Source organism: Aulonocara sp. 'chitande type north' Nkhata Bay, linkage group LG15, assembly GCF_057382095.1.
Source record: "Aulonocara sp. 'chitande type north' Nkhata Bay isolate Kocher_YH1m ecotype deep benthic linkage group LG15, A_spYH_male_GT1.1, whole genome shotgun sequence".
Taxonomy (NCBI): Eukaryota; Metazoa; Chordata; class Actinopteri; order Cichliformes; family Cichlidae; genus Aulonocara; species Aulonocara sp. 'chitande type north' Nkhata Bay.
In genome coordinates this window covers 10,288,517-10,315,317 of record NC_141358.1, presented here as the reverse complement: position 1 = coordinate 10,315,317, position 26,801 = coordinate 10,288,517, and the positions used below count along the sequence as shown (strand labels likewise).

The window sequence follows — 26,801 nt, the reverse complement described above, 5'->3', positions numbered from 1 at the left end:
AGATAATTAAGCAGTCTGTCCTAAGGAGCTGATTTAGTTTGGCGCATACATAAATAACAAGACCACGGCCCACTGCAACTGACCCATACATGAAATTTTGATGTATTTCATGATATGAAGAGACAATTACTAATATGGCTCTGTGGCACCTTATGTGGTCTTCTGCTGTTGTAGCCCCTTTTCTTCAATATTCACTTTGTTGTGCGTTCAGAGAAGCTCATCTGCATATTCTGTAAACCCTCTGAGATGTTTTTGTGGAGAAAATCACAGTCGATCCACCAACAACCATGCCAAGTTCAAAATTATTAAATTCATCTTTCTATCCCATTCTGATGCTCAGTTTGAGCTTCAAATCGAAATCTAGCAAGTTGCTAGCTAAATATATGCGTTTAAACAGTTGTACCTAATGAAGTGGCCATATTTTGTGAAGTGATTCAGCTGTTAGACATGTTTGTTTGTTTTTTTTCCCCCATAATTAGTTTTATCTATCCTGAGAAAAATTTACTTAAAGACTCCAGAAAAGGTTGACCGCTTAAAACCTCTGTGGGAAGCTTTTGGTAGCACAAAAGGTTTTTACAGTACACTGTATGTATGAAGTATTTGTATGGCAAGTTATCACCACCTGCACTCTCTCCACTGCAAACCTCTCTGGCCTTTGGGTGACATGATAAGCGCAGGCCTCATTAGCCTTTTTAACTGGTCCAGCACAGTTGCACTGGGCCGGTCTGTGGGCTGGCTACATGCCAGGCTAAAGTAAACTAACCCAGTGGAAACACTGTACAGGCTGACCAACAGATCACAGAGTGCAAAGACTCTATTTGATGGGAAATTAATCAGAATTTATGGTATAATTTTGGCAAAACTACTCCTTCAGTTTAAAAATCTCCTGTCTGACTATTCTTAGACTTGCTCTCTGTATAGAATTTACATCTTTAAAAAAAAGTTACCCCAGGAATCCTTCTCTAAACACATCTACTCCCTCCATTTGACAGCTTGATGGCCTTATGCCCACAAAACTTTAACTGTCTCCTCAGTGTTAAATCATTTAAAAAACACTTATTCATTAGCTATTCAAACAAATCTTTTTATTCCCCGACTGATGTGAAAAAGAGAGCAATTACAAAGTTTTTGCAATCTTTATGATTCACTGTGTTTGTCTTGTTTTTGTTGCCTACAAAGTATTTTTTTTATTTGCTTTTCTCATTAATGCTTGGAGTTTTACACTGATGCCTTGAGAGTGACTTGTCAAATGCAGCTTTTACTTTTTGGTCAGCGCGTTCTCAGGCCTGCATGTGTGAATTAGACGGTTTGTGCATGTGCGTCGAGGCGTCTATAGTTTTTGAGAAATCCATCAAAGCTTATCATTATAAGTAAACATGACAGAGTGGACAAAATGTCTTGTGCGCCGCCAGACCTGCTATCTAACCACAGGCCATATCTGCGATGATGGACTGATGTGGCGCTGGCTCGGACTAACCAGAGTCTGAGTGTGAGAGTGGGAGTGCATGTATGACATACACACACAGGAGAACACACACATCAAAAGGCTACGCATAGCTCATGTTACCTTATATCTTTTTTTGCCTCTCAAAGGAATATTACCTTTGCCGTACATGAAAACTTGACTTATCGCACAGTCACAAATGGGCAGACTTGGTCATAACTCATATAGGAATTTATAGCTGTTATTTATTGGCCGGTGTTTACTGGGGCTCATAGTTTTATACCTATAAGCTGAGCAGAGACAGCAATTTTTCTTCCAGATACTGATCGTTACTGTGCAGGACGAGCCTCTTTTTATGGCAGATGAGATCAGAGGAGAGTTAAGGAGATTTATTAGTAATGCTAGCTAATAGTCCATGATCTCTGCTCATTATTGTGGTTTCACTATGTGTTAGAACACAGACAGCTGCTCCCACAACTAACAGTATGTCAAGGAAGGTTATTAAAAATCCTAAATAATTTGTAAAATTCACAATTTCAGTTTTCAGAGCTTTTTTTGTTTGTTTTTTCATTTGCCCAAGGTAAGGTTCCTTGCATTTGTTTGCGTGTGTGCGCAAGTGCTGAGGTCAACCTGTGTGTTCCTCTAGTTGTTACAACACCACTGATAAGCAGAGTAAACAACCATGCACTGTTTGCTCCCCTGCCACGGTCACATGATCGAGAACTCTGATGATAGAGAGAGTGTGTATGTATGTGTGACTGGAAGGGGTAATATTCTGTTTTGCTCCCATCTTTCCTTAAAGTTTCAGGCACTGTCTGCACCGTATTAAAGGTGTAGCTCCTGTGCTGTCTGGATGGCTAGCTTTAAGAACCAAGACCCCAGCTTTGATAACCTTTCCCCTGCTGTTCAGTTCCCGGGTCGAAGGTCATGGCTGCAGAGCCTCAGCTGACTTGGCAGATTGACAGTAGGTGTAGTGGCACTGGATGGTATACAGTATAGTGCGGTTTTAAGCCATATCTCCATCACCCGCATTCTCCTCTTTGTCTTTGCTTACTGGACTTTGTTGGTGGCTAGTATGTGTGCAAGCAGAGGCTGCATGTGTGTGTTTGTCTGTGTGAGGGGTCATTAACCTCATAGTAGCCTATAGGTGGTCTTTCAATCACTCTGGACTGTCCTAGACCACCAAAGGAGTGGTGAGTGCCTCAATTACATCTAAACAACTTGCAATGACTCATACAATGTTATCATTATTATTTTAATTATAATATTTCAGCTCTATCAGTCTATAGATTACCCCGCCTAACACTGGCTTGTACCATTGATTATAAATCCATTACCAATGTGTTACCACTTCCTAGAGATAATCAAGTCAAAATACAAAAGTATCTGCTAAAGTCTATTAATTGTTGCAGTAAAACTTAAATTATCTTAAAGACTAATTGTAAAATAAGCAGTTTGTCTGTGTATCCTGCTGTGCTTAAACCTGAGCTTGTATAGCTAGCTGGAAGAATGAGTAATTATGCTAAGCTAAGCTGACAAGCCACATAGGTACTAGCTTCATAATTACAATTACAAACAGAATAATTTCATTTAAAAGGTGGCTTTAGTACTTTTTTAACCACTAGGCTGTTGGTAACATGTGTTTGCTACTGTTTGCTCGCCTTTAAATCAACATCCTCACTGCTAACAGGTCTGGCAAACATTAGCTTCAGTAATAATTTGGCTAGGTAACTTTTAAACTTAGCAGATAATGGGACAAAATATTAATTAATCTACATAAAATATATTTAAAAATTGCAATATAATAACTCAAAAAATTTTAAATTACATATCTCTAAATTTAGACTTAGACGTAACAGGAAATTCCAAGATACTCAGCCAAGAAGTCAGAATTTCAAGTTATGTACCTCGAAATAACTCAAAATTTAGAGTTACACATCCTGACATTTTATGTTGAAATTTCAGGTTGCATACCTTGAAATTAGAATTTAATAATGCAAATTTTTCAGTTGCACATTCCAAAATTTAAACTTACTCAGTAGAAACTAAGTTACATTTTTTAGATATGGATCTTAAATTTGTAACTTCTTCAGCTGTAACTGGATACTAAGTCAGTAACTGAAAGTTTTGAAATAGCTAACTCAAATTTTTGAATAAAGCAAAAACTGTCACATTCATGAGCTTTGTTTCAGCAGACTCTTGAAAGAAAAGTCATGATATCTTCCTCATTCTGAGCATTTTTTGTGTCAGCCTCATGTAAATCTGTCAAAGCTGTTAGCTGCTTGTATAGGGGACCCTAAATTATACTTACACAGCATTTTTTTTAGCTTCCTAACTAACAGCTAATTGGTTTATGGTGCAACAATGTCAGCATTCTTACATCTTCCCATAAACTTCAAGATAAAAATTCACATTTTTTTTACACACTTAAGATCATTATATTACACGCCACACACATCTCCATCAGTTATCATTTGTGTGACATATCCTTTTCCCAGTGTTTAGGTTTTGTGTCTTCTTGATGCTATGCCGTACTTGACATTATCAGCGGCTGTAGTCTAAGCTAGAAGTGTGACGTCCAAGCAAAATGATTCAAAATCGCTCCAAGGCCTGCGCTGGTTCCGACCTTTGTGCCTACAACTGTTTGAAAAGATAGAAGCAAGATATTATCTTTGTTTTCTCTGACTTTGTAAAACAGTGCACAACAAATCTGTTTCATTTTAACCCCACACACATGAACCTTAACATATACCATGCCCTAACAATGTGCCCATCCTCAGAGATTGTGTATTTTTGTATGTATGTGTGTGTAACTTTAAAGTAATTTTAACTTTAAGAAAGCACACACTGTAATAATACCAAGCTGTTTGCTGACTCTGATGTAAGAGTACCGTAAAAATTCTAATATCAGAGGCTGAAATGAAACTACCTGTCTACTGTACAGATCTTATATGACTGTATGGACAGAATTAGACTTGTATTATAGCTCTGTCTGTGAAGCACATCTTGAAAACATTACTCTGTAAAGAGTCAAAAGTTTACTTCTGGACATCCTTGGCTTTTTTAGTGCTTAAAATTCTGACAGTATGCTTGTGAGTCTTCTTCCATTTTGCTTCCTTTCTCTCTTTTGATTCGACATCAGGAAAGAAAAAGAGAGAAAACAAGAGACATAGATGTTAATCCATCATTTAAAAAGTAGGAAAATTAAGAGAAAGATTCCAATCAGAAAGCCTCATTCATAGACAGTGTATACGCAGATGGTGGGCAATATTTTGAGCTGTACTATATCTGAGTCACAAGAAGCTTTTGATGGCCATGCAAGGGGACGATGATACCCAGAGCCACAGGGTCCCTGCCAACACAAATCCTGCTCCCCTCCACCCCCCACAATCCTTTGCTTCTGAGAAGAGGAGGGGGTGGAAGTAGATGAGTGGGTTGATGAGAGGCTGAACAGGCCGGAGGAGGGACACACAGGCGCCATGGCGATCCCTAAGACAACTTATCTCGTCTCTCACAATGATAGCGCCTGTCAAAATAACTGCCAAGATACACAGCCAGGCAGGAACTGGTCAACTCACAGGCCGTCCAATCATGAGGGCCTTCTCGCTGGGGTCCCACCTTAGAGGGCTCTCTGGGACTACAAGCAAACGTTATCTCTGTCTCATTGCTCACTAATAACTCAGACAGGTTGGGTTTAACTTGGCAAAAGCTTTATTGTGGGAATGGCAGGAAACAAAGCAATTAAGTTTAAAACCAAATGTACGTTGAATCAAATACCAATATGTCTGAGAAATTAATATAGGTTGAAGACACCTTGAACATTGATAGTGACTTTGATGTAAAATGAAGACAAATTAAACCTTAGGGAAGACATTGTTTTAGTCTGTAAGAATTTTTATAATATGATACCATATAGCTGCCATTTTCCTACTTTTGAAGACTTGTGCCATTTATTGTGAAGTGTCGCCACCTAGTGGCACAGTTTCTAGTGGGTGGCAAAATAAAATGTACATCTCGTGCAATTACAGGCATTAGAGACGTCTGTGAAAGTATTTTTGCTCTAACAAGAGAAGGATCCACTTTCCATGTATATTATAAAGAAAGATTACATTATCTGTGTAACCAATACACGAAACAAATTATACTGGAACGTTAAGTTTTCTTTAGAGAAAACGAAAAATATCTGTTCCCTGACCGGGAATCGAACCCGGGCCGCGGCGGTGAGAGCGCCGAATCCTAACCACTAGACCACCAGGGAGAGATAGCAATGGCTGAAGGTCTGTACCTTTTGTCGTCAACACGGTATCATGATTCGAGGTAAAGTTATGATAATATACGGACAGACAACCTAGTCTCCAGCCTAGTTAAATATTGCTAACACAACTTACCAAGAGCCAATTGGAGGTGAGCTGTCTGTGCTATATGTATACATATATATTGTTTTTTATGTTTTCCACTGGTTGTATATTGTTTTCTTTTCTTTACTTTTGCACCTTTGTGGTCCAGCTACCCAATTTCGCTGTGCAAGAAACCGCACAATGACAATAAAAAGCTCCAAGTTAGTGATGGGTCGTTCGCGAACGAAATGGCTCTTAGAGCCGACTCTTTGACGTGAACGACGCGAGCCGGCTCCTTATCGCGAGCCGTCACGTGGGGTTTTTTTTTTTTTTTTTCTTTCTCTCAGCCTCTCTCTCGCACTTTTTTTCCGCTTCACTCTGCACGCGAGCCTTGTGCTTTACGCTGGGCAGAGGGGGGAGGGGCGGTAGTTACACTCAGTAGCACAGGAACAGAGCCAGAGAGAGAGAAAGAGAGGCAGGGACAACAACATTAGAAAGGTATAGTAATCATCCACAACTATTTTCAGTTGCAGATGATAAAGGATTGAGAAAGTTTATTCATGCAGGTCCATATGACAGAGAATATGCATGTTCTTTTAGTTTTCATATTATAATTTATATTTAATTGTGTTGTGGTTTGCAGTGTTTTGTGTTCTTTTCACTTTAAATTTGTGAAAGGAAAAAGCTGAAAATTTAAATAGTTAAAACTTGAAATGTGAATAGTTGATTTTTGTATTATATGATTTATTTATTACATTTTATGTGGAGTGAATAAATAAAAGTATATTTACGGTGGCCCCTAGAGACAAAGCACATACAAACTTCAAATCACGTACGAACTCTGAAGCATGTACAAACTCCAAAACACGTAAAAACACGTACAAACTCCAAAACACGTAAAAACTCCAAAACACGTAAAAACACGTACAAACTCCGAAGCACGTAAAAACTCAGAAGCATATAAAAACTCAGAAGCACATAAAAACTCAAAACACGTACAAAAGACAACAGAAGTGCTCCAGGATGCTGGGCGCAGTGTTGAGCCTTTGTTATCTTGTGGCTACACAAACCAGCAAGTACCAACGACCGGATTTGGTGTGTGGTAATAACAGGTAAATGAACTTTTTTTAAAATTATTTGAATATATATATGAGTGCCTGTGTATAAATACACAAACAATACACACATGCTTTCAATTGTGTAATTTAAGTGATCTAGTAGCTCTGCTTTGGAAGTTCAGTTCATGCTAGAAATGTGTTTTGGAGTTTGTACGTGTTTTGTCTCTAGGGGCCACCGCATATATTTATATATAAACATATATAAATAAAACCACTTGTTTTTATGTTAGTAATTCCTTTTGTGCATAATTTTATATTATTGTTAATAATAAATTAATTAAAGCAACAAAACAACCTGAAGAGTCGGTTCGGAGCCGAAAGAGCCGGCTCTTTTTAGTGAGCCGAACCGAAAGAGCCGGATCTCTAAAAAGAGCCTGAAATCCCATCACTACAAGTCTCTCTAAGTCTAAGCTTTACCGCGCACGCGACACAAGAGGGCGTTGTAAGTGGGAGGATGCATACAAGGTATGTGGGAAATTTTAGGTACCTGTTTTTATGTCAAATATAAGCGTTTCGAGGCGTCGTTGCAAATCCGTGCTTGGCGTGAGAGGTTTATCTGGATGCATGAACAGGTATGCGCTATTTTAAGAAAGCGAATTTGCTTAATGAACGACAAATATATTCTTATTCTCACCACCAGGTTGCTATTGTCTTGTAAACAAAGTGGCTAACTAGCATCGTTAGCATCAGCTGTCTTGTCAGCTGGAGCACCTTTCACTTCTCCCGCGTTTGTTTGTTTGGTTTAAGCACATCAGGGATATCTTTTCTCGTTGTTGCACTGTAAAAAGAGGCCGAAAGCCTCTTTTTACGGAACCATTTATGGAGGATTTCAAATCATGCAGGCTGCTAAAAACTGAGAATGTGGCTAAATGGGATCGTAACGTTGCTTCGGATTGAGCTTTCCCTCAGTGGTTAGCCTCTCACCTGTTATGTAACGCCTTTAGGCTACACGTGGATGAACTGCTATACGTAAACCCGCTAAACTGTGCTACATACTACAAATATTAGTTTCGCTTTTATTTAACTCCACGGCGTTGAAGCTAGCCGGTAACTTGATACAACCATAATGCTTTGACTCTTTACATCAGCTGCTGAGAATAGACTTTATATTAAGTAGTAAAACAACCGTTTACAGTGTTTCCGTTAACCAGATGCAGGTGTGATTGTGTTTTGTAGCCGAGCGCTCCATTTTCCACCCTCTTCGGGTTATTGTCAGCTGACTGAGCTGACATGCCTATTATGGGATGCTTTCATCGCCATCCACTTAAGCTGATGGGGCTTCGCGATCGGTTATTGGGCTCTTGCAGTGCACTGAGCGTTGCTGAATGAAGAGATTAATCCGGTTTCTTCTTCACTCTGCAGGACAAGAAAGACGTGTGAGAGGTGATCTTCCCAGCCTTGTGTCTCCGCGCTTGGATACACACACTGCGTACGGATGTAAGAAGGTGGTTGTTTGTATGGATGCACGTAAATACATGCAGATTTAGCACCCTGGCCTGATGGAAAAGAGAGACAGGAAGCCTGGATATTTTGCCAGGTAAGGGACTCTAGTTTTTATGCAGCTGTCATCTTAAGATTTGCATTTATTTTTTACCTCCTAAAATCGGCCTCTCATTTGTTGTGAATCACCATGTTTGGTGCTCAATGAGTCGATGTAATTATGTAATGTTTTTTTGCTGAACAATAATGATTTACCCATAGTTAATCACTACAAAGAAGCACACCCATCCCTTTGTGTTTAAAGGCTCAGGGAACAGAAGCTATGAAAATCTTTACGTGAGAATGATAGGTTGAAGGTGTTGGAAACTTTCAAATCTGTGAAAAATCTTAATGAGAAAATAGTTTCTTTAATCCCCTCTTTGTGCATTTAATGTAACTTAACTAATATCTTTATTTTTCCTCTTTGTTTTATTGTCGAGGTTGTCTTTTGGAAGGCATGTGATCGTGAGATGTCCCTTCACACACTGAATAAACTAGTGCCACGGTCTACTCTGTGGCCTGGGTTTAAAGCTGTGGCTTAGCATGGTTGATTGATTGTAGACACCTGTGCCCTTGCTGGAGTAATGAACCTTGCTCAGCTGGTATGTACTGTGCTGTGAAGAAGGCACAAGCTGGTGCTCTTGGAAATTTTTAATGGTTCAGTTCAGTCATAGAAATCCAATAAAGATAATGTAACTCTGATTTCCAGCTGCACGGTTTTTATTCTAAGATTCTCCCAGGGTAGCTCTGCATGATTCATATGTCAATATAACCCTTATTTATCTCATACTGGGCTTTGGTGCAGTTACTACTTTCTTTGAGACCACCTTCCTTTAAAGCCGGCTTTTGCATGATTGGAAAGTTTGAGAAGCAGCTGCTCATAGCCAGAAAGGCACCCCAGAGGTGATCATGTTAGGGTATTGTATGTGTTCCTTGATATCGCAGAGTACCTGAGTCAAACAATATTTTTAAAAAATAAATGTTTTTTTGCTATGATGCACTCCTCCAACCCAGCCGTCTCTCTAACATGATGCCATCTATCACTACAAATCACTGTGCTCCTCTATTTCAGTGTAAACACAGCAATGAAAGGCATTTTAATTATGTTGTGGAGTTAGCTATACAAGCTATCATGTGATGCTTTTTTTTTTTCTTTTTCTTTTTTTTCTTGTGAGGATAAACTAGTGGTTCTCAAACTTTACAAGGATATAAGTTGATCTGAAGCAGTTACTGATTTATTTCTTTTAGAATTTATTTATTATTTAATATAAATGGCAGTCGTGCATCACACGTGGGGCCGTGGCCTGCTGACGCAGTGTCAACTTTAGTAACAGATTTTTGACACCGTGTGAAACATGATATTAGGAAATGTGTGGAAAGAGGCTTATCGCAGTTGCGGTGTATAAAGTGACAAGAAATCTGCAGGTTGTCAACTAGGGCTGCCACGATTTGTCGACTAGTCACGATTACGTCGACTATCAAAATCGTCGACGACTGATTTAATAGTCGACGTGTCGTTTGAAGCTTTGTAAGATCGCAAAAGACGCAGGAATAATAGCAGGATTTAAGAGTGTAATAACGGACTGAAACAGAAGATGGCAGCACAGCATGTACAAGGATGCCAGCTGCCGTTAAACCCCGAAGAAGAAGAAGCAGCTGTGTCCCAGAATTCATAGCGCGGCCCAGCTTAGTTTCCAACAATGGCGGTAGCTAGTTAGTTTTAATATTACTCTTATTATTCTTTCTGGGTCACAAAATAAACATTTAACATATTTTCAGGCGAGAATGTAGCTGTGTAAACCTCAAATATCTGCTCAGTTTATCAGGACACCACATATTTTCAAAAGCGCTCCGACGTTTTCGGAGACGTCTGTTACCCACTAGCTCGATAGCTAGCCGGGGGCTAGGTCACTAGCGCCGTGAGAACTCCGGACTCCCGGCAAATTGTTTTCAAACCCACCGCCATCTTTCGCGACTCAGGTTAAATATATATGAGTCACTTAGATAAATTAAAAATGTTATTGTTTGGCTTTTTTTTAGTATTTTATTTGTTCCTGAGTAAATCGGTTTGGCTGAGATTAAAGTTATAGTTTTTACACAGCTGAATAAATGTCAAGCAGACAGCTGATTATCAGAAGTGTGAGATGCTGGAGAATATACTCCGGTGTCCTGTTATATTTTAGATAGCAAGGAGTTTATTAAACTTCACCGAAACAATCTGCAAATTTCATTAAAATTGAATAAACTATCATCTTGTCTTTATTTTTAGTTAGCACCTTAAAAGCTTAAAGCTGTAAGCTAATGATAGTTGTATAAGAGCAGATGCTGCTGGTGCAATAAGCTGTAGTTTTACGTCCAGTGGATGATGATCTGATTAGTCGACTAATCGCATAAATAATCGGTGACTAGTCGACTATCAAAATAATCGTTTGTGGCAGCCCTATTGTCAACACCTGCTTTCGCGGATGTCGGAACAAATGAGGTGTGTCATCGAACTGCATGGCTGATTTAAGATGGGTAAACATTATTTTGGGGGTGTACTGCTTGTGCACTGAGGCTCACTTGCTGCTGGAAAACCCTCGCTGCACAATACTGCTCTTATTCTGCCTTGTCTAACCTGTTCTACAAAACAGTCTTATCATAGTGTAGAAAAAATATAAACCTTGTTTTTTCTTTTCTTTTTTAAAAACCCTTACAAACATGTAAACTAATGCATATGGAAGGTAAAACAATTAAATGCTTCTGTCATTGGATATACAGTAAAATATAGAAACTGTTTAATCTTGTGTATATGAGGTCATGCTTTATAGCTTAGTGAGCTTAATTCCTTCTTATGGCTCACGTTACTCACTAAGACTACACAGACAGTCTAGTGCGATCCAGCCATTTGTCATGTCTGTATTTCTTTTTCCCCCCATATGATTAGGTTATGTTGGAAATATTATATTATGGAGAAAAATGACTGTCATCACAATCCAGGCAGCCTCTAATTATTAGGTAGACAGCATATTAGATGTTAATGGGGGTTGCAGGCTTCAAACTGCTCATGCAGAGACACTGTGCAGTAGCACTGGTGCCTGTTTGTACAGAAAGTAGAACAAAAATAAGCGTTATCATCTAACACAGCCACTCCTGTAATGCGTATCTCTTCGGCTGCTTTGTGCCACCTCGCTTCCTGACAAATAGAGCAAAGGTCAATGTGAGGTGCACAGGGACAGTATTAACCAGCCACGGTACAAATGTCAGATTGGAAATGAAGATCAGTAAATTAAAATGCTGGTGGAATGGAACGTAAATCCAGGCCTGCCTTCGTAATGTGGCACTTCAGTTTTGTTTCCAAGCAATCCAAAATAAATTGAATTGAGGCATTATGAGGATATGAAGGTGGGAGAACTTTAATATCTGCAAAAGTTCCATCAAAGGTATTATTAGTCTTGTTAAATATCACAAGGTCTGGTATAGATATATGAAAGAATATGGCACAACTGTGCATAAATAGTCACACAAAGAGGCTCATATCAACTTATGTTACTAAAGTAACTGTTACTTTATTCTTACCAGTCAGACTTTAATTGCTTTTTGAGAAAATCCACACACTGATGACCATGTTTTCCTTTACACTATAAACTGCTTTGTGGCTTTTTTCTTTTTTTTTTTTTAAAAAAGGTGGTGTATTTGCACTAGTAGTTTTTCCTCATGCATCTTTGTTTCAGACTGTCTCACTTGAAGCATTTTAATTTGCATTAACCTATACAAAAAGTGTTATGAAGTTTGATCAATAGAAGGAGGCCTTCTGCTGTCTGGAAGGTTTCATTGCTGCTCTGGATACAAAACAAAATAATTCCTGAATGCCCTAAAAAAAAAAAAAAAAAAAAAAGTAGAGCAGAGCTCAAGGTTTTCAACAAGCTAACATATAGACTGGCTGTGTCCACACTGGGCCAGATCCATAGACTGAAGCCGTATTTGCCGCATGTTTAAGGGATATGAAAATTAATATTATTAGTAATTGTGTGTCTGTGTTATGCAAGGGCTGTTGTTGTTGTTCATGCCCTCTTTCATGTGTTTGAGTGAGCCGGATTGGAGTCTTTGCTGTGCCAATTCTGGCCCTCGGGCTTTATGTTTCACATTGCTGCTTTAAATCATTTAGCATTTGTTTGGATGTTCATTATCTTCATTGCTTATACTATACAATAAACCATAATTTGTCCATTCTCATTAATAACTTTAAAACATCCTGGGGTCTGTTTTGTGTTTAATTTTCTTTTTATTATGGTAGGAAGCAGTCACTGTTTAGAAACTCAAGAGGGAGATAAGAAGGGTTAAAGAGGAGATGAAGATGATGTAAAGATGAAGGCTGTGATGGAGAGCACTGAGAAATGCCCCTGAGTGAAACAGATGGCGTGCTGTTGAGAAATGCATCAGCAGATTCTTGAGTCCGCGAGCAGATGTGCGCCTGAGCTCTGTCTGGCTGCTGACTTATCGACCCAATCCTTCCTTTCCATTAAAGCACTTGAACACTTAAGTCGAGCCTTTTGCTTTTTCTCGTTTGCCCAGATTGTGCAGAGCAGCCTAACCACTCTCCCTCAATGCTTGTGACGAATCAGTTTGGTGCTGTCTTTTCTTAAAGTACTTAAGCTCTCAGCACGCCTCTGAGAGCCAGCATAATCCTTAAGTGTACAGCTAACCTGTGATTTCACTGCACTGCAGTGGCCCCCTGTAATGCACCCCAACACAATCTGGAGGCGGTGTACTTGATTCCCTTCCCTATTAATGATTAAAGAGGGAGAAAAGGCAGCGTCACAAAACAGCTGAAGCAGCAAAGTAAATGGAGAGAAAAGTTGCTGCTCATTATTAAAAACTTATTGCAGCACCTCTGACAGAAGGAATTAACAGTTAAAGTCTGCTGCATTGTCGATGCTAGAAAAGAAGTGTGGGCTCCCTGGTCATTACACATTATTCTGGAGCTATTCTTCTAGATTATTCAGTAAACCTGATATCTGAAGCAGAAGTTCTGAAGGGTTTAATTTATTATTTCCTCTGCAAGCTAGCAGAATACTTTAAGTTATGGACATGGTTTTAACTGTAGGATTTAAATTCACCATGTTTCTACTTGATCTACCCCCCGGGGCATCTCATCAGGCTGAAGAGGCGGAAACAGCTCAGGGGGAGCCAATCGGAGAAGACTGTGAATGAACAGAATCCGGAAATCATCTCCTGTCCCGACATTCCAAATTACAGTGACGCCAACAAAAAGGCAGAGCTACAGAGAGCGACAGGAAAGCCAGGTAAGATGGTGACAACACACATTTCAAAGTTGCTTCTCTGAATGTTGGAATATACCCTAAATCTAAGTGGCTGCTTTTCCTGTTGAAAATGGTGGATGGTCATGTCAAACAAGGCAAACATTTCAAATGAGAAGGTCATTGTATACGCAAGTAATCCATGTAACGCAAAAGCTCTAAAGAGGCATCCTTAATATCGGCATCTTGTGAACGCAGAAGCCTCACCCACCTGCTGGCCAAATCCTGGCCAATCAGATGAAAGTTGGCTTAAAGGGAGAAGAGTTAATAGTTTCGGAATATGAATGGGCTCAGATGGCACCGATACAGTAAAAGATGAGGAGTCCACGAATACAAATATGGAGTTGGAACATAGCATTTTAGTTACCCTCTGATAACATAAAGACTGAATAATTTAGCATAAAGACTGTGCAGGCTGTGTGCACATCTCTGCTTGGGTTAGTTCTGTTTGGGAGAATAAGATTGCTGATCTTAAGCCCTTTACGCACTGAACACGTACAATCTGTGAATATTTCATGCGTTAAAAATATTTTTCGGACTCTCTTGCAGCTGTTCATGAGGGCCACGTCATTTCGGTGGAGGAATTTGCAGCGCTTTTTGTTTTGTTTTTTTTAAACCAAGCACAAATTATACCAAACAGATCTGACCAGACAGATGCACCTGACAGCAAGTGCACTCATGGCTCAAAACACACACAGAGAATGATTATACAGTGATATGGAAATGATAAAATAATACTGTTTTACCTCAGGCACACAGCTAGACTCTGCTTCAGGTCAGTCGGCTCTCTGAAATGATTTCTCTGCCTCCTCAGATATGTTCCCAACTCTGCCAGCAACACTCAAACTGCCCCACTGACATCCTGAAATATGTACGAAAGCAGCCGTGACACTGCTTTAACTCAGCTGTGCCCTGCCATGACAATTAGATAAACCCAAAATTTCAGTTTCTTCCCTTTCTTTAGAGACATTAGGACCAGCTCATCGTGGCTTGATGTCAACTCGATTGATTTTATTTATATTTTTCTACGGTGCAAACGCAACATGTTCATTGTGTATGTGCATCACACTACAAGTGCAAATCTGAAAAATTCGTAATTTTGTGTGGGTTTTTGGGTTTGTTTGTTTTTTGCAATGCACTTGGTATATAATGGCCTTTCTCTGTAATGTTTATCATCTAATGCCCTTCATCAGAATCGGTGTAAATTTATTTATAAGCGCATTTAAAAACAACACAGGTTGACCTTAGTGCTGTACAAACAGGAAAAAAGAAAAAAAAAACATGTTGTGTGACTTGTAAATCAGATTTGTGGAAGTCTGTAAAACAAATGGTAGCCCTTTGGCTGACAGAAGGCTTTGTGGCACAGATGTGATCTTTTGAGGGTAAAGAATTGAAAATGCAAATAAAACTAACCTTGCATGTCAGCTTTACAGTTGAATAACAAAATCTTATACGGAGGAAGTTAAACTTTCCCTTGCTTTTACTAATCATAATTTGAATTGCATTTTTCCAGCAGCTTTCCGAACTTATTTTTAAAAAAAGATTTATTTATTTTTAACTAGAGTTGTTTTACACTTGCAATATACACTGATTAATATCTGAGGATCCTCTGTGGTAAAACAACCTCAGCAGTTTTAAACGGGAAGTTGCATAACCCTTATCCTGTTCTAGTATACCGTTAAAGATGATATTCAGTACTCTGTATTCACAATGTCATTTAGTACTAAGATTTGACGCTACTCTTGGAAAAATGTCATTATTGATCAACAATATTGTGCCACCCATCATTTCTTTATATTTTGCTGGGTAATCTTAAGGTCCAGGCTCTCAGGAGGCCAGTCCATGACTGACTGTGATCCATTGTATGATTTAATTTTCAGGTATGCTTTTACTGCAATAAAAGTGTGTTTAGGATCAGTATCACACTGAAAAAGATTTTAAACCCAAAATTTTAAATTTATAAGTCGTTCTGTAAGACCTGTCACTGATTTTCAGTCGGGTACAGAAACGACCCTTGCACCGAGGCTCTGATGAGGCTTCAGTAAACAGTAGATGTATCAACTGTAGATTCAAGTAAAGAAATAGAACCAAATTGTTTTTGCAACAGGCTGTTAGAAACAGAGTGCCTAAGATAAAATTTAAAACTGGTTCTTTAATTTGTCTTCTATGTGTAGGCACAACAATGGTTCATTCCATGAGTTAGGTGTCGTTTTATGCTTAAATAATCCAAAGATCATTGCCAAGTTTAAAAGATTAAAAAAAATCCTCTCAAATTGGTCAAGTGCAAGGACAGGAGTGAAAACGAATAGAAAAAGCAAGAAGTATCTGAAGAAAAACTGAAAGACCTTCAGAAAGCCTGAAAAAACTATTGTTCAAGCCCACTGAAAAGATTATGAGGTCTGGCTGTTTGGAAGCAATATTGAAAGAGGGGTGATTTAAGGCTGTCTTTCCCCCCCTAAATTTAATGGGCATCAGACTTTTTGCATGGTCGAGGTAAGCTTCTTATTAAATTATTATTGAGTCATTAAAATGACTCAGTTGAATTGTCGTTGGTGTGGCTTTTAAAATATGCCAGTCAAAAAGTTGCGGTTGTTAATATTATTTTAACCAAATAAAACAATATTTAATAAGTGTGTACACTACAGATTTTATTACAAGACATCCTGTGGGCCAACATTGTCTTGTGTAGAAACCCATTATGACCTGCAAAACAAAAAGTGACCATTGCAACCATTATGGGCAGTGCGTGTCATGCTAGCATGTTTTGCTGGGTTTCTTTGGCTGTGAAAGAGCAGTGATAACTCCTGTCACAAGTTCAGTGGGTCAGCCAGCTGTAAAAAGCCATTTCTATTATAATACATAGTGCAAATGTGGTATTCTTTAGTGTAAAGGGCAAGAAATACACACAAACAAACTGTTAAGTCCCATTGACTAAAAGTCCTGCACAGTATAATATCAGTCACAGCCTGGTACAGGCTCGGTGAATAAAGTGACAGCGGCCTTTTCTTTGATGCTCTGTACAGTAAAAAGAAGCAGACGCAGCTGGAGTCTGGCCAGCTAATGCTTACTCATGCCCTCTGTATCCATGGCGGGGGCGGCAGTATAATGAGGCAGTCAGGGAGTGGAGCACTAATAGCCTGTGCTTTCCCGGCAGGAAGAAACTGCTGACTGTGGACCTTCTCTGCTACAAGGGTCAGATTATGTGTGTGTGTATATACAATAACCACTTCTGTGTTTGTAGTGTTTTGAGGCTGGATAATGATAGGAGATGAGCAGCTGGTACTGAATCACAGTCAGACAACTAAAGGCTTTTTAGAGGGTCCTCCCCCCCCCCCCCCCTTTTTTCTTTTCTTTTTTTTTTCCTTTTTCTAACCCCAACCCCTGAAACATTGCTTTTTTTCTTTATTAACACAATTAACCCATTTATAAGACCTATATAACCCATTTATATAGCTCTTATAAGAAGTTTTTTCCTAATCATACTGTTATTTTACAGTCGTCCTTAGTCTACAGTCCTCTTTCTGTTCTGTTCTGTCAGATGATGGCTGTAAAGTTACCAACAAGGCAAAAATGGAAAAGACAAGGCCGCCGGGGACAGTGGAGTTCGTTGTGAGTAACATCATTTTTTTTGTTGTTGTTGTTGTTGTTGTTGTTGTTGTTTTTTTTCCTTTTAAGTAAGGTGCTGTAGACTTGCAAGTGAAGAGATAGAAAATTTCCGTTGTGTAGCATTTTGAGCTGTTTGCATTTAAAATGTCTCACATTTTTACAGAGGAGATGATTTGTGTTACAGGTGGGACGTGATGATTCCCTCAACAGCATCGCACTCAAGTTCAACATCACCCCAAATAAACTGGTCCAGCTGAACAAGCTGTTTTCTCGCAGTGTCTACCCCGGGCAGGTGAGAAAGCTCTGACACTAAGCATCAGCTGGATAATGTGTTAGAGCGGGTTTTCCACTAATTTCCACAAAGGAACACTTTGAAAACGCATATCTTGAAAGGGGTAGGGCAGCGATATCGGCTACACTGATGTGGACTAGGAATGAAAAGAATCTTCATCGTTTGATGGAAATGAAAATGATCACTGAAGGTTAAAAGCAGATATAGAAGTTTAGCCCATTTATTATGTCATGCTGCTTTTTTCCCCTGTTCATTACTGATCATCTAACTATCTGTTATTACTACAGAAACTGTTTGTCCCTGATGTGACTCAGTCAGAAACTGAACTCAAATCTCCGACTTCCTCTGATCCCATCGCTAAAAACGTGTCAGAGAAGTCATCACAAGTAAGTCAAATAACATTCATTATATTACTTGGAGTACTGTGATCATACACAGGACTTCGGCATGAACCAAAAAAGCTAATTTAGCCTCTATCATGTGACATACCATACACCCCGAGATAAGTATTCCAAATTATAGAACCTTTACCCGTATTGTGGCCATTCAAGGACAAAAAGATTGTTAAAGGGTATTTGAAGGTTTTGGTAGCATGTGCTTAAAATGCACTGTAAGATGTGTATTTAGAACTACATTTGCTTAAATTAGTTATACTTGAGGTAATTCTTGAATTACAGTCTTGTGCATAAGTCTTGAGCTGCTCCACTTTATATTTTGCTTCCAAGAAGTCAGTGTAACCCTGTTTACCCTTAATTAATAACAGTAAAGACAATATCACTGGGTCGGCAGTAGTGCGAGGTGTAAAAATCAGCAATGAAAAGCAACACCATAGTAAACTTTGCACAAGAATGCGTATTTGTATTTGCAGTACATCTGTCATACAGCAATTTATAATACAGACTTTCTTAATAAGAAAGTCCTTTCTAAAGTCTTTCAAGTTATCAAGAAGTTTTCAAGCTGCTTTTTTTTTTTTTTTTTTTTTTCCAAGCTGCTTTTTTTTTTTTTTCCAAGCTGCTTTTTCACCCTATTGCAGTTCAGACACTTATACCTGACCATTCAGATGAATGTTTTTGTTTTTGCTTTTTAAGCCTCTTAACTCTGCGACCTGTACATCATTCAAGCATAAAAAGGCACCTACCTCAAGTGCTTAACCAGTGTTGTCTACACACAAGAGAACTTAGCAAAGTTATATCTTTAGGCACTTTGTTACTAGCAGTCTAGTGCAAAAACATGTAATTTGTTCTGATTTCCTTGGTTGAATCAGTTTTAAAGGTATAAAGATAGTAACTTTGTAACAACAAGGTGACTCCCAAAGAGCTGTTAGCAGAAAGCTTACCATATCTCAGCATGGTGTGCAGTGTGAGATTTGAGGAAAAATGGACAAGTGGAGGACAAAAAGTGACAGGCCTAAAACACTATCAACAGCAGATGAAGGGAAGTCAATAATTTTGGGGGGCAGAGTTATTGAGGAGTGGTAGAAGACCAGCAGCAGCTTCTGGTCCAAGTTATGTTTCCTCAGGACATGGAAGTGCAGTCTTTACCAAGACGTTGGTGTTGTGGGTCCAGGTGAGGTTGGTGGAGATGTGAGTGCCCAGAAAACCTTGAGAAACCTGAAGGCAAAGACAGATCCCACCTATACTTCATTATGAATTCTTTTGTCTTAAGGACGCTCAGCTTCACATTATTTTCTAAACACCAGCGGGACAAGTTCTCTATCTCCGCCCTGTATCTCTGATCTCTGATCTCCTTTAGGGATCAGCCCAACGTCATTGGCATGCTTGACAATGAGGTTGGTTGGGTGGATTGATGTGCAGTCTGATGTGTACTGGGTGTAAAGTAGGAGGCTGAGAACACAGCCCTGCAGGGATCCAGTGCTGAGTAACATTTGGGGGTCTGGTCACCTAGTCAGACTGATTTGAGGCCGGTTGGTGAAAAAAGGTGGTCACACCAAATATTGACTCATTAGAATTGTACAAACTGTGTTATTATTTTATTATTAACCTTTATTTTACCAGGAAAAGTCCCATTGAGATTAAAAACCTCTTTTCCAAGGGAGTCCTGGCCAAGAGGCGACAACATGTTAAAATTACAAAGTTACATACATGATTATAAGTAACAATTACATTTTAAAAAACATTTTTCTCTGGCTCTCTCAATTTGGACTTAAAAGCATTTAATGAAATAAGATCTGCTATCTTCCAGTCTTTTTGCATCATGTTCCATGTAAAAGGGGCAGCATAAGAAAAAGCCCTCTTTCCCAGTTCAGTTCTGGCAAATGGAACATTGAGCAGAAGAAGATCGCTTGAACGCAGGCTATAAGAAACAGTACTCCTCCATGTGAGCAGATCGCAAATATAGGTGGGCATTTGTCCAAGCAGGGCCTTGTAAATAAAGATGCACCAGTGATCAAACCTCCTGGAGGACAACGAAGGCCATCCCACTCGAGCATACAGATCACAACAATGGGTCAAAGCCCTACAGTTTGTAATAAACCGTAAAGAGGCATGATATACTGAGTCAATCTTATGAAGACACTAGGCGGAAGCATTCATGTACAGCAGATCACCATAATCTAAAACAGATAAAAATGTGGCATTTACAAGACGCTTTTTTGTCTCAAAAGAAAAGCAAAATTTGTTTCGAAAGAAAAATCCTAATTTTAGTTTGAGTTTTTTCACAAGATTGTCTATGTGAGATTTAAAGGTCAGAGAATCATCAATTAAAAAGCCAAGATATTTATACGTATGCACCACTTCTATGAGGTTTCCCTCAAGAGTGGACACCAAAGGGACAGTTTGAGGAAATCTCTTCATGTTTGAAAACAACATTAGCTTTGTCTTTTCAGCATTAAGAACCAATTTCAGCTCCAGAAGTGTGTGCTGAACCACATCAAAAGCTTTCTGCAAAGATTCTATTGCCTTTTCAAGGTTTGAGCCAAAGGAATAAATAACTGTGTCATCAGCATAAAAATGCATACTAGCATTTGACACATTTTGTCCCAAATCATTTATATACATGATGAACAACAGAGGTCCTAAAATTGAACCCTGTGGCACCCCAGTGTGAATATTCAAAAGTTCTGAGCACAGATTTTCACATTTAATGCATTGAGTCCTGTCACTCAAATAGTTAGTGAACCAGGAGACAGCATGTCTAGACAGCCCCAAAGAAAGAAGCCTATGCTTCAAAATGACGTGATCCACAGTGTCGAAAGCTTTTGACAGGTCGATAAAGAGAGAAGCGCAGTGCTGTTTTTTATCCAGAGCAACAAGTATGTCATTTATCACTTTTGTGGCAGCCGTAACAGCACTATACTGTTTTCTAAACCCAGATTGCATTTTTGAGAGAACTTCATTAGAGTACAAGAACTCTTTTAATTGCTCACTGACGAGAGACTCAAGGACTTTTGCCAAGACACACAAGTTTGATATTGGCCTGTAATTAGTCAGAATGGCTGGGTTGCCTCCTTTTAATATTGGCGTAACAAAAGCAGACTTCCAAACAAGTGGAATTTCTTTAGTTTGGATTGAAAGATTAAAAAGGATCATAAGAGGTTGTGCAATGTAATCAGCTGCTATTTTCAGAAAATAGGGCTCTATTAAGTCTGGCCCTGGGGGTTTCCTGTGATCTAAGGCTTTAAGAGCTTTATGTACTTCCTGGACAGAAAAAGGAGAAAAATCAAAAAGCTCCCCAAAATATGTTTGGGGTTCTGTACAGGGAGTCATGGGGGCTGATCCAACAGAGTTAAATAAAAAACCAGTAGCTACGAAGTGCTTGTTAAAGCTATTTAAGACCTCAGTTCTGTCATAAACTGGGACAGAATCTTTTAAAATGAATTTTGGAAGAGCCTGTGATATTTTATTTATAGATAAGGACTTAATTACTTTCCAAAATTTCTGAGGGTTATTGAGGTTTTCTGTAGTAACAGATAAATAGTATTCTGACTTAGCCTTCTTGATAAGTGTCGTGCATTTGTTTCTTAATTTCCTAAAGTCTAACCAGTCAGTCAGGGAATCATTGTTCCTAGCTTTTGCCCATGCCACATTGCGCTGATGGATGGACTCTGATAATTCCGATGAAAACCAAGGGTTCTCCCGTCCCTTGACCCTAAATTTTCTGGCAGGTGCATGCTTATTTAAAATCTTCATAAAAATTCCTTTAAAATAAGCCCAAGCCAGATGGATGTCTGGTATCAGACTCAAATTCAAAGATTGTGTTCTTGACTTATGTACAGTATATCCTTATGTTTGTACCTTTGAAACAAGCCGTACTAAATAAAAGCACAACATTAATCTCTCTGATCTCTGCCTTTCAACATCTTTCAGTATGGCGTTCCAAACTGTAGGTCAGCAACGGCCCTTCGCCGCGAGCTCTCCCCAAGCTCTGAGGACGAGAGTCCATTAACGGTCAAATTCATAAAAATGAGCTGCAAGTACTTCACTGATGGCATGGTAAGAAGGAAAATTCATACTGGGTTAACAAGCAGAAATGTCCAAACTGGTGAATTATTGCATCTCATGTATGAAGTTAGACTTATTTTAATTTTTTATAATTCCACACTGGGGGAAATTTCCTTGTTACAGCAGCACAAGGAACAGTAAAAAAAGGGGAATTAAAGATGTAGTAGAAAACAATGGTGTACAAAACAAGACAAAATACTACACTATATACAGATGGTTACTATATAAAGTAAAATGCAATTGGAAACATCAATATTTAGTTTTGTCTTTGATCAAATTGTCACCATCTTGCTGCCTCTTTGTGCATTTTGATTTTTCCAGGGTGTTGTTGGAGGCGTGTTAATTGTGACGCCCAACAACATCATGTTTGATCCGCACAAGTCGGACCCCCTGGTGATCGAGCACGGCTGTGAGGAATACGGCCTCATCTGCCCAATGGGGGAGGTCGTCTCTGTAGCGCTGTACGACGACGTGTCGCGCATGAAGCTCAAGGACGCTCTGCCATCGTAAGACCTCTCTCCGTGTCACTTGCCACATTTCCTCCTTCGCTAACCGTTCCTCTCAACTCGATTCTTATTCCTCCTTTTTTGTTCCTCCTTCCCGTTTCTGTTTTATGAGAAATAAACTGCAAACTAAGATATTACGAGCCCTTCAAGCTTTTCAACGTGTTTCCTAACATGCTCCTGAGATTGTCATCTTAGCTTTGTTTCACTCTTTCCTCCATAGCTGTTAATCAAAACTCTCTCCAGTGCAAGATCAGACTTTTTACTTTCCCATTTTCACCTTTTTTGTTCTGTTTAAGCTTTAAGTTGCTGTTTCACATCACATTTACTACTTTTAAGTTGTATACCACATTAATTTCTGTTGGGCATTTTTCTTTTTTCTTTTGTTTTCCCATTTCTTTTTTTTTCTTTTTTTTTTTCCCCCCCGCAATTCTGTTTGTTTGTTTGTTTGTTTTTTTCCTCATTCTTAATTGCGGTGTGTGTGGTGCCACACCGTGAACTCACAGAGACCTACCCCAGGATCTGTGTCCTGTGTACAGGCCCGGAGAGTGGGAACAGCTGCCATCAGAGCAGGAACTAAACCCCTTCAGTCGCTATGAAGCTCTGAATCCCAAACAACCAATAGTTCTGGATGACATTGAATCAACCCTTTCTGAAACTGGTAGGATATGAAGTTTGTGTTTGTGGTCCACTTGTGGTTGCTTTTTTGTCTGCTTTTATGGTTAACACAAGCTACTTTTCGTTAGCTAGCCCATTAATGAAAGGCAGCTTGCGAATCTTGAAATCCAAACCTGAGACCAAATATTAATTTATTTTCAACGATGCTCAGTTGACATTAAAAGGCTCAAAGTGTGGGGGGAAAAAAAATACAAAATTCCCCACACCACCAGCATCATCCTAAACTGTTGACACAAGGCAGGATGGATTCACGGTATCGTATTGATTACACCAAATTCTGACCCTGCCATGCAAAAGAAATTGGGATTGGAAAAATGTTGCCTGGTCTGATTAGTCTCCAGTCTTTTGCTGAGCTTGTTTGTCTCTTTTTAGCTGACAGGAGTAGCACCAGGTGTGGTCTTCTGCTGCTGTAGCTCCTGACTTCAAAGATGCGTGGCCATTCTCCTCAAGACATTTTCATTTTCACCCAGAGAACCGCTGCTCATTGGATACTTTCTTTTTTCATTTGCCGTAAACCCAAGAGAGTGTCTATATGTCTATGTGAACTGAGCCTCTACCATGTGATTGCTTTTTTTTAGATATTTTCTAATCAAGAAATTAAGGATTTTACTACCCGTACTGCTTTACTAATGTTGAAGTATAAGGAGGGGGGTTGTAGTAGGGGGGCATTTGACACTGATTTCTGACATATGCTAAATTTAATCAAAACCTGTTTTGATAACAGTGAGTACAGTGGGCGAACAGACAGAGAAGTCTCCATCAGATGAAGGCTTTACCGAGCTGGAGCCAACTGTCAACGGGAGCACAGACGAGGCAGAGGGGACATCCTGCAGAACACTCGACAGACACCAACATGAACTCCTAGGACAGAGTCCAGGCCAGGGAGACCATAAGAACCAAACTCAAGGGAAGCTGGATGATGAGGAAGACGAAGGTGTTGCTCAGAACACCTCCATCGAGGATGGAGAGTCGATACAGTCCTCCTCAGAGGCTGAAAAACAGGGTGACTTGCATAATAAACCTACAAACCAGATGGTAACTGAAACCAAAGACGCAAACTGTGAAGGAACTGAAAAGCTGCTAAACGGTGTTGATGATAAAATAACAAGTGCACCAGTGGACCAAATCAGGAGGCAAAGTCTGAAGCAGGCTTCAGAGGTTGATGAGACGTCTGGCCCAGACAGACCAGCAGAGGAGGACGAACTCAGTGAGGAGGAGAGGCAGAAGAAAACCTATGAGTTGGAGATGAAATCCTGGCTACTGAAGAGAATGCAAGCTCCAATAGAAGGTACAAGATTTCAGACTTCGATGGGACTAAAATAAAGTTTCAGCATGAAATAGCTAAACTCTTTATTTTCTCCATACCTTGCAGACATGCTTTTCTCATCAGAGGAGAAGAGCAAAAACCCACCAATGTTCCTCTGCTTCAAAGTTGGGAAGCCAATGCGGAAGTCCTTTGCCACCTGCATGACCTCTAGCCCCGCCCACTCATTCGGGGGCCGGGAAAAGCAGCCAGAATATTGGTTTGCTGTGCCACAGGAAAGGTATATTTAAATGTTTTATATAATCCTAGTGCCAGTTAAATGCTGCAAAAATAACTGATGTAAGCTGTGTTGAAGGGGCATTGGTTTACTAATGGTATATTTGCGGCTACACTAGTCGGCAGTCTCCTGATTTCGTGTGTGTGTGTGTGTCTGCGGTAGGGTGGACGATCTGTATGCCTTCTTCGTTCAGTGGTCCCCAGACGTGTACGGGAAGGAGGCTCGAGAGCAGGGCTTCGTTGTGGTGGAGAAGGATGAGCTGGACATGATTGATAATTTCTTCAGCGACCCTGCATCTTGCAGCTGGGAGGTATGCTCGGGCCTCCAGCTCACCTCACCTCATCTATTTTCTTTTTCAAGCTAACACTACAGTGGTGTTTTGCCTTTTTCAGCATTTTAAAAGCACCTTTGTCTTGCAATCATTTCTGTTCTGTTTGTGTACTTGTGCGCTAGATTATCACCCTTGATGAGGCTAAACGTAGGCAGAGTTTTGGCAGTATCGATGTAGACTTCTCTATGGATGCACTCCCCATGCTCATTGATACAAGTGATCTGCTGCAGGATACACACATTGAGAAGGTAATCTTCAAATATCCAGACATGCGGCTGCTTTCTGAACACTTTAACATCTCACTTGGTGAAAGGAATTTAAGGAAATTCAGTTTTTCAGGGCTAATGGTGTGTACGTTTCCCCAGCTGGCCTGTCGTTTGCCTGCCCGTGTGCAGGGCTATCCATGGAGACTGGCCTACAGCACAGAGAAACATGGGACCAGTCTGAAGACTCTGTATAGGAACCTTGCAGATGTTGACAGTCCTGTGCTGCTGGCCATCAAAGACATGGATAACCAGGTAGACATAGTCATCATAGATGTGAAGTGTTTAAATAACTGTGAGCTTTAGGAACGTGACATCAGCATTAGGTGAACAGAATATGAGACATCGGGAGGTGAGTAACTTCAGATGGTTTGACTCCTAAGCACAGTGTTGTTGGCTTGTGTTTTATTGCCTGTATAGATTCATATCTGTTAACCCTCAAGCTGACAGTGACAGTCACATCATCTTAGCGTTTTAAAACCAAACCAGTGGACACTGCATACTCATATGGTTTAGAGCTACTGAGTCTATAAAGTCAGCAGAAGAGTGTTTGATGAGGTCATAGTTTTCACTTCCACTTCATTTTGAAACAAGGGGCCCCCTGCTGGCCAATATAAAGAGTGCAGTTTTAAGGCATTACTGCATCACTCTGTTACTTTCCAGACTTTGCCTATCTTCTTATATGGTTTAACACTTTACGCAGGCCACCTGGAGTTATTTTATAACTTTGGGTGTAAAATTGCAAAATAATTCTCATCTTTCAGGAACCATTTGAATTTTCTCTTTTGCCCAAAATGCTTGAGGAGTTATAATAATGAGAAGCACACATGGGAAAAATCTAGGCGGAGCTGGTTTTTCTGTCTGCATTCAGACCGCAGTACCTTGTGAATGATTTGTGCTATTGCGATGCACCAAATTTCTCCATGAAGCTCGTCTGCTCTGCTTTTCGAAGCGTTTGATTTTTGTGGGTTAAGACTAATTTCAAATGTACTAATTTGATTTATGCTATGGCCTGAGAGAGTGGAATCTGTGTGATTATTAGTCGTAAGGAAACTTGATTTCAAATCTAATCTGACTCTCGTCACAGATCTTTGGGGCATTTTCAACTCATCCTTTCAGAGTGAGCGAGCACTGCTATGGCACAGGAGAGACCTTCCTCTACAGCTTCTGTCCTGAAATCAAGGTTTGCGTCCAATCAGTTCACAAGCTCACTCTGGTTAGTTCACCCTTAATCACTAAAAAGATCTCAGTAGCGACTGTGCTGCTTTGCTACTTGCTTTCAGGTGTACCGCTGGACAGGGGAGAATTCCTACTTTGTGAAAGGCAATACCGATTCACTGCAGATGGGAGGAGGAGGGTATGTACAGCTACCTTAGTTTCAATTCAAGCATCAAGTTGTCTCAATAATCTAAATCCTTGGGACAGAAGAGTAGAGACAGTAGAGGGTTT

General features: G+C 39.7%; 2 protein-coding genes and 1 non-coding gene across 5 annotated transcripts in view; 1 reads left to right on the top strand and 2 right to left on the bottom strand.

The window, feature by feature from the left end:
* Window positions 1-5,630: 5,630 nt before the first annotated feature.
* Window positions 5,631-5,702, bottom strand: trnae-cuc (transfer RNA glutamic acid (anticodon CUC)). Its single transcript has one exon. It is a non-coding gene; the product is annotated as a tRNA-Glu (tRNA).
* Window positions 5,703-7,309: 1,607 nt separating this feature from the next.
* Window positions 7,310-26,801, top strand: part of ncoa7b (nuclear receptor coactivator 7b) — a 21,284-nt gene continuing 1,792 nt past the window's right edge. Inside the window, exons 1-16 of one of the 3 annotated variants that reach the window (XM_086264007.1) lie at window positions 7,310-7,364; window positions 8,262-8,436; window positions 13,518-13,663; window positions 17,217-17,287; window positions 17,469-17,576; window positions 17,864-17,962; window positions 21,902-22,027; window positions 22,358-22,542; window positions 23,046-23,200; window positions 23,942-24,505; window positions 24,590-24,761; window positions 24,921-25,068; window positions 25,212-25,337; window positions 25,455-25,607; window positions 26,440-26,535; window positions 26,636-26,709. In XM_086264007.1, the coding sequence (XP_086120133.1) occupies window positions 8,399-8,436; window positions 13,518-13,663; window positions 17,217-17,287; window positions 17,469-17,576; window positions 17,864-17,962; window positions 21,902-22,027; window positions 22,358-22,542; window positions 23,046-23,200; window positions 23,942-24,505; window positions 24,590-24,761; window positions 24,921-25,068; window positions 25,212-25,337; window positions 25,455-25,607; window positions 26,440-26,535; window positions 26,636-26,709 (2,261 nt within the window). In that variant the 5' untranslated portion in view covers window positions 7,310-7,364; window positions 8,262-8,398. Of the gene's footprint in view, window positions 7,472-8,261; window positions 8,437-13,517; window positions 13,664-17,216; window positions 17,288-17,468; window positions 17,577-17,863; window positions 17,963-21,901; window positions 22,028-22,357; window positions 22,543-23,045; window positions 23,201-23,941; window positions 24,506-24,589; window positions 24,762-24,920; window positions 25,069-25,211; window positions 25,338-25,454; window positions 25,608-26,439; window positions 26,536-26,635; window positions 26,710-26,801 lie in introns of all 3 variants that reach the window. The other 2 variants (XM_086264008.1, XM_086264005.1) reach the window with 2 other exon arrangements.
* LOC147312548 (cilia- and flagella-associated protein 45-like) overlaps window positions 18,936-26,801 on the bottom strand; it is a 17,853-nt gene continuing 9,987 nt past the window's right edge. The window contains exon 12 of the mRNA XM_086264013.1: window positions 18,936-19,186. Coding sequence (XP_086120139.1) covers window positions 19,114-19,186 — 73 coding nt within the window. The 3' untranslated portion in view covers window positions 18,936-19,113. The remainder of the gene's footprint in view (window positions 19,187-26,801) is intronic.